General features: G+C 48.9%; 1 protein-coding gene across 1 annotated transcript; it reads right to left on the minus strand.

Annotated features, from left to right (window-relative positions):
- Window positions 1-1777: 1777 nt before the first annotated feature.
- On the minus strand, window positions 1778-17370 carry TFF2 (trefoil factor 2; the record flags this gene model as incomplete). The annotated part of the gene is made up of 5 exons (XM_080937743.1): window positions 1778-1885; window positions 9752-9891; window positions 15645-15791; window positions 16573-16722; window positions 17292-17370. 5 exons carry the CDS (start codon window positions 17368-17370, stop codon window positions 1778-1780), a joined length of 624 nt encoding a protein of 207 aa, XP_080793869.1.
- Between the last annotated feature and the right edge of the window lie 863 nt (window positions 17371-18233).

Here is an 18233-nt window from a genome sequence, read left to right on the forward strand (position 1 = left end):
AATAAAGGTTTATTTACTTATTATGCATAAGTACATTGTAGCTGTCTTCAGACACACCAGAAGAGGACATCAGATCTCATTACAGATGGTTGTGAGCCACTATGTGGTTACTGGGATTTGAACTCAGGACCTCTGGAAGAGCAGTCAGTGCTCCTAACCGTTCTTCAGCCCACATTTAGTTTTTAAAATCAAGGAATACAAATTCCTCCTCCCATCCAGAGACATCTATTTTCAGTACCTCTGATTCCTAGACTTGAGCAGATTTTTTAAATTTACTTCCTTAATTGTGTGTGTGTGTGTGTGTGTGTGTGTGTGTGTGTGTGTGTCCCTTCATGTACATTTGTGTGCCACATGTATGCAGAAGCTTGCAGAGTCAGAAAATACATCTGATCCTCTAGAACTGGAGTTGTGGACGGTTGTGAGCCACTGTGTGGGTGCTGGGAATTGAACCCGGATCCTCTTGGAGAGTAGCCAATGCTTTTAACCCCCAAGATGCCTCTCTAGCCCCTCCCACGCAGATTTTAACCCAAGCAGATAAAGACTCTTCATCTTTACGGAGTCTGCCTTGCCTTACTCATGATAAATGCTCTACACTGGAGACCAGCCTTCAGCGGCTTGTGTGCATGAGGCTGGGGTGAACAGACCTGGCTTCTGAAGGAAGAAACTGTAGGCTGACTGCGTGCATGTTAGCTATGCTTCAGCAACAGGGACTATTAGCCATGAATTTAGTGTGCCCCGCTTCCCATAAGATGGCTGGTACGGAGCAGTGACTAGTCTGCCTTACCTGGTCCCTACTGCCCGGTATTGTGACACACACAGGCTTTTTACAGAGACCACCTGAGAACCCACTGGTGCATTTTGTATCTCAACCCACAAAATGGCTGCACCTCACTGCTCAAAGTTGGCTTCCACGTTGAGTAACCATGAGAGCAGGTACCCAAAGGGATGTCCAGGAACGGTCCTTCACTGATGGCCAGTGGAGGTCAGGTCTGTGTGCAGGGTCTGACAGATATGTCCAAGCCTGTAGGCTGGTCCTGGCATCAGAGATTCAGTCTGGGGAGGGCATTGCCAGAGTAAGCATAGCCTGAATCATAGACCAGTCAGCCTGCAGATACTGGGATCTCATGACACCCAGCGGACCCCTAAACTGCAGAGATCACAGTCTGGAGAGGAGTAAAGAGCCATGAGGCAGGAACTATGACATCTGCTGTAAGAGTTGTCAGCATGAAGTGGATTCTGAGTGGGTCGTGAGGCACGGCCATGAATGCTGTAGATGAGTGGGGGGGGGGGGGTCACAAAGACATGGGAGCTGCACTCACGAGCATCCCATAGAAACGGAGTCCTTGAGGCAGGTGAAGGCCAGACATGGTTTCCCTTTTCTCAAGTTACCACTCTCTGTTTGTCTGAGCCAGCAGTAAGGTGGAGGAAGAAGGCAAAAGCCAAGCTGTGTCGCAAGGAATTCCTGCTGGCCACCTGGCACCCGTTCTGCAGCTGTGCTAGGCGTGGTCCTTCCTCCCTGTGAATTCTTCTCTTGCCTTCCCAGGCCCTTCTGAGTCATCAGGACTTAGAGGTGGACGTTTGGAGGAAGCAGACACCATGGCTGGTTCAGGGATGCCTCTGCCTTTCGGGGACAAAAGTAAACGTGCCATATTATTAACCGCAGACGGTGATTCCTGAATAGGGCTGAGTCTCCGGTCTTGACTAGCCACCTGCCACAGTCAAGGGGATATAGGACAGGCCCTGGTGTTCTGGGGAAATAGTCTCAAGCTTAAAAGAGCTAAGGTTGCAGCTTTGGCTGCCCCAGAGGAATCACCAGAGCGTTCTCTAGCTCCAGACTGTCTGGAGGTGGGCGGTACCACGGCGAGGGATCGTCTCCCAGGAACGCCTCATGGGACAGAGATAAGCCCGAAACAGCAGGTGACAGCCGTGCAGCAGGGCACCCCACCACACATACAACCCCGCCTTTCCCCTGCAGGTTCATGGCTCTTATCACACAACGACAGCCACCAGCTCAGAAGAGCCAATCTGTCCCCCCGAAGTGACCTCGAATCTTCAAAGAAGCCAAGGGCCCATTCCAACCAGACCTGGAGGCCCATAACTTTTCTCAGATGTTCACAAAAGCAAAGCTGCAGCCGTAGGATTTAGGATCAGAGCCCTGGACAGATGGAATCGGAAACCCCTAGTGGCCAGGGCTGCCCACCAGCAACCCAGATGAAGGAACGACTGACTGTCTCTCTAGGACTCCAGGTTTCTCCTCCATGAACCAAGATGGTGTCATGGGGATTTCCAAACGTTCTGTATAGATCAATGTCTGCAGCATTTGACCTTGTATAGAAATAGGGTCCCTGTGGATGTAACTCAATAAGCAGGGATAGAAGCAAACAGGAGTAAGGGTGGCCCTATGTCCAACTGGTAGGCATCCTTAAGAGGAGGAAAAGGGACATCGAGACAGGAGAGAGGATACTGTGAGTGGAGCCATGGGGGAAGATGACCACATAAGAGTGTGACAGATCCAGAAGGGACAGGTTCACAAACCAAGTCACCACGAGTGAAGAGCTGCAAAACAGTCTCTTGCCCTTGAGCTGGGTATGGTGTCCTGTGCCTTTTATCCCAGCACTTGAGAGGCAGAGGCAGTCAGAGCTCCGTGAGTTCAAGGCCAGCTTAGTCTACAGAGTGAGTTCCAGGACAGCCAGAGCTGTATAGTTGAGACTCCATCTCAACAAAACAAAACCTGTTCTTATGCCCGGAGTCCATGCTGGGAGCTGTGTCCTGCCAATACTTTGATCTTGGACACATGGGCTTCCAAGATGGAGCGCCAAGGCTCTCTCAGGTGAGACACCTCTCATGGTCCTTCCTATAGTAGCCGGGAAGGAGTGACCACAGCCAGGAGCTCTGAGTCCACTCTGCGTTAGGCAGAAGGCCAAGAGCATCTGGTGCCTTCTGAAGCTCCTCTCTGGTGCGGAGGTTCACCCCGTCGAAGTCTATTTTTGTCTCTCATTCCTTGGTGACTGGGCTGACTTTTCAGAATGTTCTCTAATGATGTAAACAGAGCTGGGCTTCAGGAGCTGTCCCCTTCCAGGTAACTGACTTTTTACAGAAGATACCTGAAGGGTAGATCATTGATCAAGAATTCATAAAGAACCTACGTTTAAATGAGGGAATACAACATGAATTTTAAGAGACAAGGGCGGGGGATACACTAGAAATACAACTACACAAGAGGCCCAGCTTTGCTGTACAGTTCAGAATCACAGGGCTAGAGCTGGCACACCCTTGCCTGCATGCAGGCCCTGGTGCTCTGAGCGTGTGCTAGACTTAGACTGTGTCAGGCACCTTGACAACAATCTACACTGAGAAGAACCTGTGCTCCAACAGGAAGAAGTCAAAAACACACTGGTCAGTGGAGAATCAGTTCCATGGTCACATGAATGTGTCAGATCTACTTTTATTGATATAAGGGACCTTGAAAAATTGAAAAGACTGCACAGCATTTCTGGCCATTAGAAAACAAAAAACCAAATCAACTCAGCAAGCATTACCAACTGATGCTTATAAACATGGGTGGGAATAAGACCCAGTGTCTTCAGAGCAGCAGCTGCTGGGGAAGGAAGAGGATAGTTGTCATCATTAGCATCAGTTGTCAATCTGATAGGCCTGGGAGGAAGGAATCTCAACTGCAAAATTGCCTCCAGCTCATTCTGGTAAGCCTGTGAGGTATTCTCTTAACTGAAAGTTGATGTGGAATGGCCCAGCCCACTGTGGGTGGTACTATTCCCTAGGCAGGTGGGCCTGAACCATATGAATGCAGCAAGTCAGTAAGCCTCCATTCCTTTGTGCTCTCTCCTGCCTGCAAGTTCCTATCTTGAGTTCAACCTGCATAGGCCTGACAAGCTGAAAATTAGTATATAACACTGTCAATCAAGCCAACAGTAGAGAGGCTGCCAGAGATGCTCTTGTCCTTCCTGCCTGAATCAGAGGCTAAAGTGGACTCAGAGCCACTGCCTGTGGCCACTCCTTCCCGGCTAACGTAGGAGAGACGATGAGAGGTGGTTCAACTGATGGAGATTTGGCACTCCATCCTTGAGTCCCATGAGTCCAAGATCAAGGTGTTGGCAGAATGTGGAGGCTGTGGAGGCCTTGTGCTCACAGGTAAGTATCATGGAAACCAGGAAAGTTAAACACAAAGGCTTGTCTCTTCAAAGGAAAGAGACGTTTACCTGTTTTCAACCAAACTACCTGTGAAGGGTTGTAGTTTGACACCCAGTGACTGTGCCACCCGGAGGGCCGGGCTTCACTCGGTTCCTCTAACCTTTTATGTTTGTCTATCCCAAACTCTTTCCTCTAGATCTTGAGCAAAGCTTCTCAGTGAGTTCGTATGAGGGATGTCGCTTGTGCTCTGTGACAGCATAGGTACCTTCCGTATCCTGACTCCTCTATAAGTTTATACATTACCTCAGTCACTTTTCTTAGACCAGCATCTTTAGCATTGTTTCTCAGTCAACAGACACCATTTTTATAAATGATGCCATACATACTTGTAAAGACTTTTGGATCCTGTCCACAGGATTGAGTTCATTGTCAGGAAACATTTTTCCAAACTTGTGCTGTGCTTACATATGCTTATAAGAAACTGGTGTCAGACGATAGAAGTTTGAACCAGCACCAGCTAAGCAAGTCAGACTGGATGAGATTTTTCTCTTTTCAGCTTCTGTGAACCGTTTCTCTGTGGGTCATAAGCTCACGTGGAAGGGGCTCTCTCCACAGCAGGCACCCAACACAAAAGGCTCAAGGAGGAAAGACAAGTTTTATTTAAATAGAAGCCGTGTGCAGGAATCCGGGCCTTCTGCTCAAGGGGTAACAGCTGTGCATGAGCGAGTAAAATTAACACTGACCCTTTTCAGTCTTTTGAGACAAAGTGTTTTGTACATTTATCGAGCTATTTGTTAAAATCCAGAGGAACCAAACATTCAGAGCAACAGCTTCTGTAACTTTATACTCACAGGAGCTAACGTCAAGGGAGGCCAAGAGAGGGGAGAAAAAAATCTGCCAGTTATTGTTGCAAGATGGAGTACTGCAATGTCTTGCTTGGAAACCTTTAGGAGGAGGGACAGATAGACAGATGGACAGACAGACAAATGGACAGACGGACGGACAGGACGGATGGGTGGATGGGTGCTCAATTGACCTGGCCCCAAAATTTCTTGTAAGTAACTGAGAGCACATTGGAGACTTTTAAGTTGAGAGGATGAAGTCAAATTTGTACTTAGGTAAATAATGCCTATAACAGCTAAGGTCTCTGGTTCCAGTCTCGATGTTGCTTTCTGGAGACTCTCATTAAATCTGTAAGAAATGTATCAGAGCGGAGGCTGCTTCTGGGGAGGGAGAAGGAAATCGGCTGTCAGCCTGACAGACCTGGGAAGAGGGACCCTCAACTGAAGAATTGCTTCCTTGGGGCCTGTCTGTGAGGCATTCTTTTGCTAGTTGATGGAGGGCCCAGTCCACTGTGGGTGGTACTACTCCCTAGGCAGTTGAACCTGGACCGTATGAGTGCAGTGAGACAGTAAGCCTCCATTCCTTTGTGTTCTCTTCTGCCTTCAAGTTCCTGTCTTGAGTTCCTCCTGCCTTGGTTCCCCCCATAGTGGACAGTAATGTATACGATGACATAATTTCTTCCCCAAGTCTCTTTTAGCCAGTGTTTTATCCCAGCCACAGAGATGCAAAAGGCCACTCACTGTGTTTCACATTTGAGGAAACACATTTGAAAGACTTAAAGTGTACATCCCAACAACAGTGGGGGGGGGATGGGGAATCAGGGATTCCCATCCCTCCTCTCCCCTCCCCATGATCAGAGGAAGCCAGATTTAGGCTTGGGTTGGAAGCTGGGGCCCTGGTTTGGAGTTATTTTTACATTCCAGCCTGGAGAATTGGTCAACACCATAGTCCCCATGGTTGGGAGTGAGGGTCCCACACCGAATCCCACCCAGCACCAAGCTTCAAAGAGAACAGAGTCATCTCAGATTTGACTTTATCCCTTGATTCCTGGGCCTCCAGAGGGCAACACCACAGCAGCTTTCTCTCTCTCCATACATTGGGAAAGACACGTTCATCTACAGCAGAAGATAGTAACATGGCCACAAGAGATGCTGGTGGCATTGAAAATGTCCTGGTGTCATATGTCATCCATGTGTTTATGATAACCTCGGCAAGAAGAAGCCTAAACTTCTTTCCTTGGCCTCTGTGCACTGGATGTCTGACTTGGAGATTCAGCTAATTCCTGACCAAGAAATAGAAGAGTGTTCCATCTTTCCAATGGATTCTGATGGGGAAAAAGGGGGGGTAGGGTGGTAAAATGCAGGTACAACTCTAAGACCCTGGAGGAGACCCAAGCAGGGTCCGGAAGGATCACTCACCGTGGTATGGTGAATGTTTATGCTGAATCTCATGGTTATCCACCCATTCTACCAGATGAAGCTGGTTTAAGAAAAGAAACTCTACAGATTTACCTGGTTATGTTTAAATTGGGGATTGGATTTGCTTTCTATCTGCTCCGCGTGAGCAACTTAGTTGTGTCAGTAATAACATATATAGCAACACCCCCCGTCCCCCAAAATGCCAACTTGGCTCTCAGTCATTAGAGAACACAGCACTACAGGTATGTACTATAAATGGCATTTCTTCTTTGTAAAATTTCTTTAAGTTTAGTTGCTTAATGTGTGTTTGTGTTCACGTGTGGATATGTGTACACGGGACACACGGGTGGGCAGCACACAACTTGGGGGAGTTGGTTCTTTGGCCATATGGGCCCTGCACATTGACCATGGGCTTGGCAGCAAGCCCCACTTGCCACACCATAGCATCAAGGTCCAGCACAGATTAGCCACATGCCCAGAGCCCTTGTGGCCAACTTGTTTTTAAAACGTCTTGGGGAGTTTTACCGGAGAGTAAATATTTGCTGAGTTCCCTCCCACAGGCAGAAATACTGTTGAACAAAGAACAAACAGCCAATATTTATTAGCCATCACCATGTGCACAGCCTTCAACCAAGGTACCTCGGAAGATAGGAAGAGGACCTGGTGGCCACTGGTGATAAAAATGGTAGCTCTGGAGGGGCATGTTGAATTCCAATTCCAGGCAGCAATTACCCCAGCCCCACCCGTCAATGCCCTCTGGCAGCTCGATATATTGGGGAGGATTGAGCGGGTGACGTGTTTATTTCTCTCATGCACAGTAGGTTGTAAAGGGGATGAACAGCGCTCCACCGCCTTGGGACTAGCATATCACTTCATCTGGCAGAGACAGAGGTGGCTTTGAGCAGAGGTTTCGTGGTGGATGAGAAAAGAAAAGTGACAAGAAATGGCACTAAAGCCAGGGGGCATGGGACGATCCAGGGTGCTAAAACGCAGAGCTAGGTGCTAGAAGAGACCTAGGCTGGAGGAATCCAGCTCAAGGATCATCTGCAGACAGCAGTTAGGGCCTGGGTGTCTCACTGGTGTTTAGAGGGGAGGGGACCGTTCTTGTATGCCACCTTGTGCTGCCCCTGGGTTGATGAATGGAACTGGCCAAGCCGGCTTTCTTTTCCATTGACCACCAGTGTGAACAGGAATTAGATGTGACTAGTCGCCGAATGCATTTGCCATAATGCATTTAAAATATATATATATATATATATATATATATATATATATATATATATATATATAGTAGTTTTATAACCAGAAAAATTCCCTTTTTCCTTCTCTTTAAAAACCATACCAAGTTATTCTCTTACAATGTCACTTTATAGGTAAATTGTATTGCTATATATAAGGTATGTTTTGGGAGAAGGAAGAGGAAGAAGACGGAGGAAGATGATGATGACCATGATTGACAGGTGAAAGGCAGGACAGATCTCGCTGGATGCTAATATCTTAACTTCACGTTCACTAACAACACCATAGAGAAAACTCAGAGAGGGAAGAGGGAGGTTGGGTTTACATGAAGGGTTTCCTCCCAAGGGGAGACTTAAGTCCTGTTTGGAGAGAGGTGGAGAAACAAAATAACTCTACTTAGCTACTTGGTCATTGCTGAGGCAAAAATACTTGAAACAATGTGTAAGATGAAGGACTTACTGGGCTCCAAGTTTCAGAAAGTAACTAGATTCCATCTGCTCAGGCAAAACATTACGGTGACAGGGTGTGTGGTAGAACCAGGATGGACAGGAGGCTAGTGTGCCACTGCTTTCCTTAAGGTTATGTCTATCTTGTGCAGAAATTCCACAGGCTCTTAACACTGGGGCCAGATGGATTTGCCCCACTGTGCTGGTCAAAGCCCACACGGAGACATAGTGACTTCCTTCCCCGGGTAGAGCTTTGGCCCGGGGTTGTCCTTGAGTTTCTCTCTCCATTGAGCCTCTTCTCCTGGGGGAGATATAGGAGGGCGGAAGAAATAAGCTTCAGTAATAAACATTGACCCCCTGGTCCAAAGCACATGCATCAGAAGCGTGTGCCCCAGCTCTGTGCTGTAAGGGTAGACGTTAGTTATCGGTGATTGCCAGTCATGGGGCTCCTATGGGGATTAGAAAATTGTCTCCAAGGCCATGCAGTCACTGGCTAATCTGTCTGGACAGACCTGGGTAACACAGTAGGGAGGCAGTGTCCTGGGCCAGCCCCCTCTGTTACTATGAGAGCTATTTAGATTATGATCAATACTCTTGTGTGCCCATGTACAGGGCAAACAATGCAGCCATAAAGCAGAAGGGCTGCTAAGCAGTTCATGGGCCATTAGGAAGCTTCTGAGTGATAAGGACGGGAGAGCGTGAGGAGCCAGGGGTGCCCACCTTTTCTGACCTGGCACGCCTTCGCAGCAACCAACACAAAAGATCGTCAAGCCATTGTAGAAATTACCTAGAGTCACTGACAGGGACTCGCAGCATAGCATAAAGTGGAACCAGAAGGGTACTGAGGTGTCTCATCCAAAATATAACGTATAGCCAGGCAGTGGTGGTGTGTGTCTCTAATCCCAGCACTCAGGAGGCAGGGGCAGGTGGATCTCTGTGGGTTTGAGGCCAGCCTGGTCTACAGAGTGAGTTCCAGAGCATCCAGGACTGTTACACAGAGAAACCCTGTCTTGAAAAACATATATAAATGTATATATATATATACATACATATATATACATATATATACATATATATATATGTATTCATGTATATGTGTATGATGCATATGTGTATGGTCCAAAATATCCACTGGCATAGAAAACATCACTAAGATAAGAGAAGCTAAGTGAACAAAAATAATAAGGTAACAGATTTGCAGAGGCAGTCAGTAGGCCATATCTGTGCTAATGTGTATTAGACGCTAATCCTACAGCAACACAACTGCTTATGTTCCCAGAATTTCACAGTGTGTTTGCTCATGAGGAAAAGAGTAAACACCATAAAGTGGAAATGTTACAGTCATTATCAGGCTACACACACACACACACACACACCCCAAGAAATGATGACATTTCGGAAAAGCAATGGGTCAGCAGGATGGCTCAGGGGGTAAAGGAGCTTGACATGCTGTCGAGGCAATCTGAGTTCAATTCCCGGAATCTATGTTCAAGGTGGAAGGAGAGACCAGGCTCCACAGGTTTGCCTTCAGACCGCCACACGCATGCCACGGCACATACATGTTGAGCACATACATGTTCAACAGGAGTCAATAAATATGAGAAATAGATACGAAAAGACGGGCGAGACAGACAATTCCTCAGATGGTAACCGCACAACAGGATTGTCCCGGCAGCGGCGTAGGCTGGAGGACGGTGAAGTTCTGAAGAGCAGGTCCTTCGGGTCTTTATCCTCAGTCTCTTGGCATCCTGAAAGAGCTTCACACGGAAAGCGATCTTCACCCTGCACTGGCTGCTCTGGAGGAAATGACAGAAGAGCCCGCAGGTCTCCCTGAGAGGTTTAAATCCCCACAGGAGATTAAAGTCACGGCTCTCCTAGAAGAAAGTGTTTGTGTTTGTGCCTCGGGTTAAAGCAGATGGTTTCAGGCAGGACGCAGAGCGTTTTCAGACACACACACACACACACACACACACACACACACACACACACACACACACCAGTTAGGAGGATTTGCTCTTTGCCAGATGCTGCCAAAGTGTGCTAAAGGCTGAGTCATAGAGACCAGAAGGAAATATCCACACAGCACACATCCATAAAGGGCTTGTTTGTTTGTTGTGTGTAAGCCTGGCCTGGCCTGGAACTCACTCTGCAGCCAAGGCTAGCTTCAACCTCACAGACAGCTCCCTAGCTCAGCCTCTCAGGTACAGGAAACATAGCGTCGACCTGTAATAGGCCCTGAGACCTTAGCACGGCTGACTCTGTTCAGGCTGTAAAACTCAGCACAGAGACAGCACCACCTGCCAAAAACAAAACCAAAAAACCCCGAAAGCAAATACCTGATCCATCAAAGATATTTGTTCTGGGAAAGTCCCTAAATGCACTAAACTTACCTTTTTGGCCATTTTGGCTTCCGTATTTCTGCTTCTGGCTAACTGTTCTTGTTAACCAAGGAATGTCAACCCAGGATGTGGGTTTGTGTGTGTGTGTGTGTGTGTGTGTGTGTGTGTGTGTGTGTGTGTGTCTGTCTGTCTGTCTGTCTGTGTGCGCGCGCGCATGCACTTAAAAACTTATGCTGAGAAAGGCTCAGGGCTACACTGGGATCCTGAACACAGAGACTGGTTATTGGTTGGCTAATACTTTTTATTGGCTTAAACCCTGGTCAAAACAGTCTTCTCTGCTGACAGAGAATAGAACCACCCACAATAAACTACCACACTCAGCTCTCATACAGAAATTGAATTAGGGATGTAAGGATATGAACAGAAAAACAAATCAACCAGTCGACAAAAGAAACCCCATCTGATTTTTAAAAAATTACAATCTGGGGCTGGCAAGATGGCTCAGTGGAAAAAGGTGTCAAGCCTGAGGACCTGAGTTTAATCCCTGGGACTCACATGGTGGATGGTGTTGGGATTCTGTAAACCCCACCCCTCAGATACCTGGCAACAGCCAGGTGTGCTTCACCCCAGTGACCTGATACTATAATAGGGGCTGCTTGTCCCTCCTCTCTCTTGCCTCTCTTGCTCTTGGCTCTCTTGGCCTCTTTCAGCCTTGCTCCCCCCCCCCACTCCTTCTCTTCCCCTTCCCTTTTCCCCCTCTCCCTCCACATGCTCAAGGCCAGCCTCTTCTACTCCTCCTCCTCCTCCTCCTCCTCCTCCTCCTTCTTCTCTCTCTCTCTCTCTCTCTCTCTCTCTCTCTCTCTCTCTCTCTCTCTCTCTCCTACCCTCTTAACTCTCCCATGACCTGAATAAACTCTATTCTGTACTATACTGTCGTGTGGCTGGTCCCTCAGGGGGAAGGGATTCCCAACATGGGCCCCTCAGAGGCATCTCTCTTGCCCCCAGGCCCGCCGCACCTCCACGGGCCATATGCCCCCCCCCACTCTATTCATCCTTTTCCTAACGTTGGTGCTGAAACCCGGGACGTCATCTTTTAACAACATTGGTGCCCCATGACTTTTCCTTTCATTGGTGCCCTGTGTGAGGTTAGATTTCCTCGAGACAAGATATCTCTTTTTCCTTTCATTCCGTGCCTTTTAACAACAGACAGTAAGAACAAACACCCATAATTTGTCCCCTGAACTCCACGTACCTGCTCTGGTATGTGTGTGATCAAATAAAAATATTTTAAATGTTAAAAAAAGTATAAACAAACTAGCCAGAAGGCTTTGCCAGAGAATACTATTTAAACACACACATGCCCATGAGATGATCAATGCCGTTTGCTAATCGATAAAAGTAAGTTAAGATTAATAGGGGCTGGACTCAGGAAGCATCCGGGCACCTCGCCCGTTGCTGGCGGGCAGGAAAAATGGGGTGATTGCAATTATTTGGACTCTACAAAGTTCAATGCTGTCCGAGAAATTATAGGTGTTTATCCTAGAGATAGTCACCAGGATGTGTATGGATAGTGTGTCCGAAAACGTGTGCCTGAGGGCTCCTGGTAACTTCATTTGTAAGTAAACTCGGGAAACAATTCAAAAGTCCAAGCAAATACCCCACCACGGAACACTGCTCAGCAATGGTAAAGAACAAGGCTTCCTTCCTGGCAACAGCGTGGCAAGAAAAACAGTCATGTTGTACTGCAGGCTACACATACAGAAAGCTCTAAGCGAGTCGGAGCCAGGGGAAGAAAGTTGATCTTTGTGGTCTTGGAGGGGCAGGCGGTAGGGCAGTAGCCACAGAGAAGCTTGGAGGCAGGCTTCTCCCCACATCAGCCAGTAGAGGGCGCCAGAGAACAATGATGACCAGGTAGGACCAAGCAGGCAGGACTCCATGTGTATCAAATTACTGAATGTGGAGGCAAAAATAAATATGGGGGCTACAGGTCGTGGGCCGTTTGGTAAAAGCTGGCAGTTGTGGCTAAGGGCTGTGTCCTGTCTGAGCCTCCAGGAGACCCAGTAGGGTTGAGGTGGGTCCCTTCCAGCAGGGCTGTGGAGCAAAGTAAGTCTCTTCGCAATCCGTATGACTAACTTGGAAGCCGAGGATGTCCCGTGGACAGCCTGGGCTGCTTCCCGAGCTCTTTCCACAGGCACGGGGGTCTGGGGAAGCGGGAGAGGCTAGAAATGGCGACGACAGCATACATTACCGAAGGACAGAAGGTGGTGTGACCAGGGAGATATGGACAAGTCGGAGACCCACGGAGCCAGTGCAGGTGTATTGGGGTTTCCCCCAAACTCCCCTATTCATCTGCAAGACCCTCCCGCCAGGCCCTGCCTTTTTTACCTCTCAGAGTGTCCTCATACGGTGGTACCCACCATGGGTGCCTATGACAGCAGATGGCATTGAAGAACAGGGAGAGAAAGCAGAAGCCACCGAGGGGTCTTGGGGGTGGGGGGGACGAGATGAGAACACTTGAGGAAGTGGTTAAAGGAAAAAGAAAGCCCGTGTTTCTGGTTGGAATCAGAGACTGCTTGTGCCCCCCCCCCGCCCAGGGGGGTGCAGAGGGAGGCAGGGGATGGCACAATCTGAAGATGCCACTCGGTGGCTAAGTCAGTGTGGGGCAAGCAAGAGTTAAAGTATCTGAGAACCCAAGCAGGCTCCAAGCCTTTGACCGGCATTGCCCAGAGAGATAAAGACAGGCCAGGGCAATTTTGAGAATGGAACAGCAACAGGCAAGATGTCTCTATTCGATTAGCCTGCCGGCAAACCTCTGAAGCATTTTCTTGATGTGGGAGCTCAGTGTGGGTGCTGCCACCCCTGGCAGATGGTCATGGGTGTATAAGAAAGCAGGCCGGGAAAGCCAGGAGAAACAAGCCAGTAAGCAGCATCCCCTTATGACCTCTGCATCAGCTCCTGTCTCCGGGTTTCTGTTTGAGTTCCTGCCATGGCTTCCTGTCATGGGGACTTAGGATAGGGAAGTGTAAGCCAAAGAAACCTCTCCCTTCTGGGTTGTTTTTTGGTCGGTGTTTTCTCGTAGAAAAGCAAGCCGTGGCCCTGTTGTTGGATGACCCCACAGAAAATGAAGCAATCCCTTGCTGAAAACTTTCCCAAGAAGGAAGTGACACTGGTGTGGAGCAAACGTGGGGGGGAGCATACCCTAGTCCTGGAACTCGGGATTTCCCCCAGGCACCAGGAGTAGGCCAGTAGGTGATGCTAACCAGACAGCTTAGGCTGGAAAAGGGGAAAGGGATGGAAACTGTATTGGAAGCCAGCCTATGCCCTCACCACACCTTCCTGGCCTCTAACTGGAAGCCATTAATGTCTCTCAGATCAGTGGTTCTCAACCTTCTTAATGTCGGGACCCTTCAATACAGTTCCTCATGTTGTGGTGACCCCCCCCCAATCATAAAATTATCTTCCTTGCTGCTCTATAACTGTAATTTGGCTACTGTTATGAACCATAATGTAGATATTTTGGGACGTACAGGTTTGTCAACAGGGTCACCGCCCACGGGTGAACCGCCATCTCAGACAGTGCAGTGAAGAATGGTCCCTGCTGGAGCCTCCTTACCCACGACTGCCTCATTGAAACAAAACTTCCTCCTTCAGCAACTTCCCTTCAAATGTGTTATTAAGGAAGCTCTCAGGCCAAGAGACACAGCTCAGGGTGACCTCCCAAGGCCTAGACCCTCACCGCTCCTGTTCACGCCGAGAAGAGAGGGCAATCATTGGTCAGGGACCCGTGCCAAAAGTGGGTAGACTGCAGAGCAGTTGATAAAAAGGAGAGACCACAGGAAATGTAATCAGCGGTCATGTGTTACCTCTGACCTATAGAGTCTGAGGTCAGAGTTCATTGCGCTCTTTAAAGAGAACTGAGTGCGTGATCTCACGGAGATGGTAGATTCTGAAGTCCAAATAAGCAGGAGCACGGTTGTCACTGGAGTGACCTAGAAGTAACCAGTGGCTTGAGGCTCTCAGAGGGATGAAAGGGTGTTATATGCACTGTTGCTCACATATGTACAGGGGCACACAGGTGTGTTCACACATGCACACACATATTCACACACTTGTACTCACACACATGCACATGCATGCATTAACATACTTGTATATATACCTGTGTATGCTTCATGTATTTACACACACACACACACACACACACACACACACTCCTGCACATATGCACACATTCGTGTACACACCACCATGGTACGTCTGCCTCAGTGAAACCAAAAATAAAACCTGCCATGTTTTTCAAAGGTTTTCTTTACTTGGAAAAATGCTGCGTCTTGCCACTGCTGAGGCTCAAGATCGCTTAAGAAACCCCGGGGATCAGTGAAGTCTGGTTGAGGCTTCCTTCTTCCGGCTTGCAGCTCCCGGTAACCGGTGGCTCGGCAGCAATGTCCCTCAGTAGTGACAATCTGGAGATGCAAAAGCAGGGTGGTGGGTAAGCATGCCAAGGGGCCGTGAGTGTCCGCACTCAGAAGTGTGGCTGGCTCGTCACAGACAGGTTCTGAGCAAGGACAAAGTGGAACGGGAATGATGGGGCCTGTTCTCCCCAAACCGTTAGAAATTCCCCCAAAGGAGCCTGTTGACCGGTGTGGGTGGCCATAAAACAAACTGCTGGAGGCAGAGGGGAGTATGGGGGGTGACTCGGTCACCTGTCACACGAACCTGAGGGACCTAGCTTGGATGCCCAGAACCCATATAAAAAGACAGGTATTGTGGGCATGGCCGAAGTAGTGTTGGGAGCAGGTTGGAGCGGAGCTCACCAGCCAGCCAGCCTGTGAACTCTCCATTCAGTGAGAGACCCTGTCTCAAAAACTATGGTGGGGAAGGACTCAGAGAAACACCTGATGTCAAACTGGCCTCCACACACAGGTACACGCACATACATTCACACAGAGATACACACACACACAGAGTCTACATGCCCACACAAAGCACAGATACATACACATAGGTACACACACACACACACACGCACAGAATACACATACACAGATACATACAGGCAGACACACAAAGTTCACACACACATATACAGGCACACATACAGATGCCGACAACCCAGGTACACAACACACAAAGGAGAGACCCTGAGCAGGTGGGAGTGGGTGGGAATGGCTCCTGCCAGGCCCGGGGCACGTCCCACAGGCAACCATTACCTTCCACAGACTGTGGGAAGAAACACCAGGGCACTTCAAAGGTCAGGTCGGAAAAGCAGCACTGTCGTTGGGCACATTCTTTTGAGCTGATGCCCGGGTACCCACAATTCTTGCGGGCTGACACTTCCATGACACACTGTTCCGATTCTGGTTGTGGGGAAGAGCAACATACAACACTCTTGTCAGGCTGGACACTCACTAAGGGCCACCAGTTCTGCCTTCTTAGGGACATTGAATCTGCAGGCTCTGTGTGTCCCCGGGAGCTCCTCAAGATAGCCTGGGGACTGGTTGTCCTCCCCATAGGAGGGCACTAATGTAGAGAGGTGATCACAGGAGAGACTATATGCAGAACTGGGACCTCGGGAAAACCATGTCACCCTCTGGACTCAGTACTGAGCTCTGTGAAACATGGGCAGCCCCACTATACCGAGCCCAGAAGCTTGAAGACATCGATACCGAAAGGAACCATGGACACAGGTACCAGCCTACCTGGTTTTCCTTCAGAGCACGCTGAACGCTACAGAGGATATTCCCTACCATGAGTGTGCTCTGATGGCAAAGTCCATGCTTAGCTTTCATGTGCATACTGGATTTACAGTTTGCCCTGGCTTGAAATCCATTCCAATAAAAGCTACCAGTAGCCTCAGTGCCCTTCTGAATGTCTGAAGTCTGTTTGCAGGGGTAGCAATACCATCTTATCTAATGCTTTTCCTTCCTTTCCCAAGATGCTTTGGAAGTTACATTTTTAAGTACAGGCCAGTGTAGATCCAGGATGCGGGATGGGGTGTGGGGGGAATAGAAGAGGCGTTTAAGGCTTCCTTTTTGTTAACCTGGGCTAGCTCTAGACAACAGCCAGCTTGTAGTACCTGCTGTAGACCTTGCCTAAGCCGACAGCTGGCAGAGGAACCTGGCTCTTCCCAAAGTTTACCTTGGTTTGGAAGTGGGTAGAAACACCAGGGGACCCCACCGAAGTTAGAGTCAAAGCAGCATCCGAGGTCAAAGCACTGGTCGCTGGTGATGCCCGGGAAGCCACAGTTCTTTCTGTTGCTGGGTGTCATTCGGGAACACTGACAGGGGGCTGTGAACAGACCCATCACAGTCAACCCTACTCAAGGTGCCAGATGCTTGTCCCGACCTGCCCTAGGTGCATAGGGACCTTCCAAAATCTCATTGCCCAAGGAGTGACATGAGATCTTATTTTGCCCATGATAGAGATACCTGCCTTCCTCTTGGGGAAACCAGGGGGGGGGGAAGGGGGTATTGAAACCTTTTTATTTGTTAAAAGGGAAGGAAAGAAACAAAGAGACAAAGAGAAACAAATAAGAAACAAAGGGGAGAAAGAAGGCAACACAAACCTTCTGTAAAGAAGTCGAGGTCACATAATAGACCCAAAGGCAGCAGGCCCCCCCATCCTCCTAACCAGGGGGACACCTGGAGACACAGCCCTTCTAAATAAGAGATTCTGGGTGAGCTTTCACATAGCAGCACCCAGGCTGCCGGCTGCTGTCTAGCTCCTTGCAACTGTCACCCTGCCTTTGTCCTTTGAGAGATCAGAGGGGAAAAAAAAAAACCCACCTAGCACCAGCTCATAGGGACTCACATAGATCCTGCCTTCCACTGCAGGGTCTCCCATGGACTTTTACTTACAAGGTTTCTCGCCCTCCACCAGAGCATGCAGCCCCAAGACAAGGACCACTGCCAAGAGAGGGGCGCCTCGAGGTTCCATATCTGCTCCACCGGACCTAGGCAGCCTGCAGAATGCCCAGTTCCCACCGGCTGCTGTTTTATTGGCTCCTGTTTGTTTGCTCAATGGCCCTGATAACTAGCCCCTACCAGTGGCCCCAAGCCTCCTGGATTCTTTGTCCAGAAAAGCTGACATGGCTCCAAGTGGAGGCTCAGAGGAGTCCAGTCACGGGCTGGGTCAAGCTGAGTTCCCTAAACAGGAAGCAGGGTTGTGCCAGGTTACAGACTGAGGAATGGGCCACGTGTGCGGCTGGAGCTGGGAACCCACAGGGTCACACCCATGTGGTGTTACTCTGGATAAGGTTTATGGTTACTATGGAGACTTCTGGTTTTGGGGGTTTTGTTTTTAAATATTTGGGGTGAGGCTACAGGAGAACAAAGGTCACAGAGAAGGTCATTCCATCCTGGAGCCTCCCTGGGGTGAGGAGAAGCATCTCATTAGTGTATGTATCTTCTTCAGGGTTGAAGGAATCTGCCAAGCTGTTGGTGACGGGCTACAGAGTTTCATGATTCAGATACAGAATCTAAAAGCCTTGGCTACATCCCAGGTTCTAGAGAGCAGACCTAGACTGAAATGCCTCACCTGGATCCTTGCAAAACCAGCAGGAGTCTATTTCTCTATGTAACACATCCCTGTGGTTCTTCATCATTGTGATTATTAGGTATTTTCTTGCTGCTGGTGCTGTTTTGGTATCAGCTTGATACAAGCCAGGATCATCTGGCAAGAGATGGTTCTGGGTTGTATAAGAAAGCCGGCTGAGCAACACATAGCAGAAAAGCCACTAAGCAGCACCTCTCCATGGTCTCTGCTTCAGTTCCTGCCTCCAGGTTCCTGCTTGGTGGTCC

This window comes from Micromys minutus (assembly GCF_963924665.1).
Source record: "Micromys minutus genome assembly, chromosome: 25".
In the NCBI taxonomy this organism is placed as follows: Eukaryota; Metazoa; Chordata; class Mammalia; order Rodentia; family Muridae; genus Micromys; species Micromys minutus.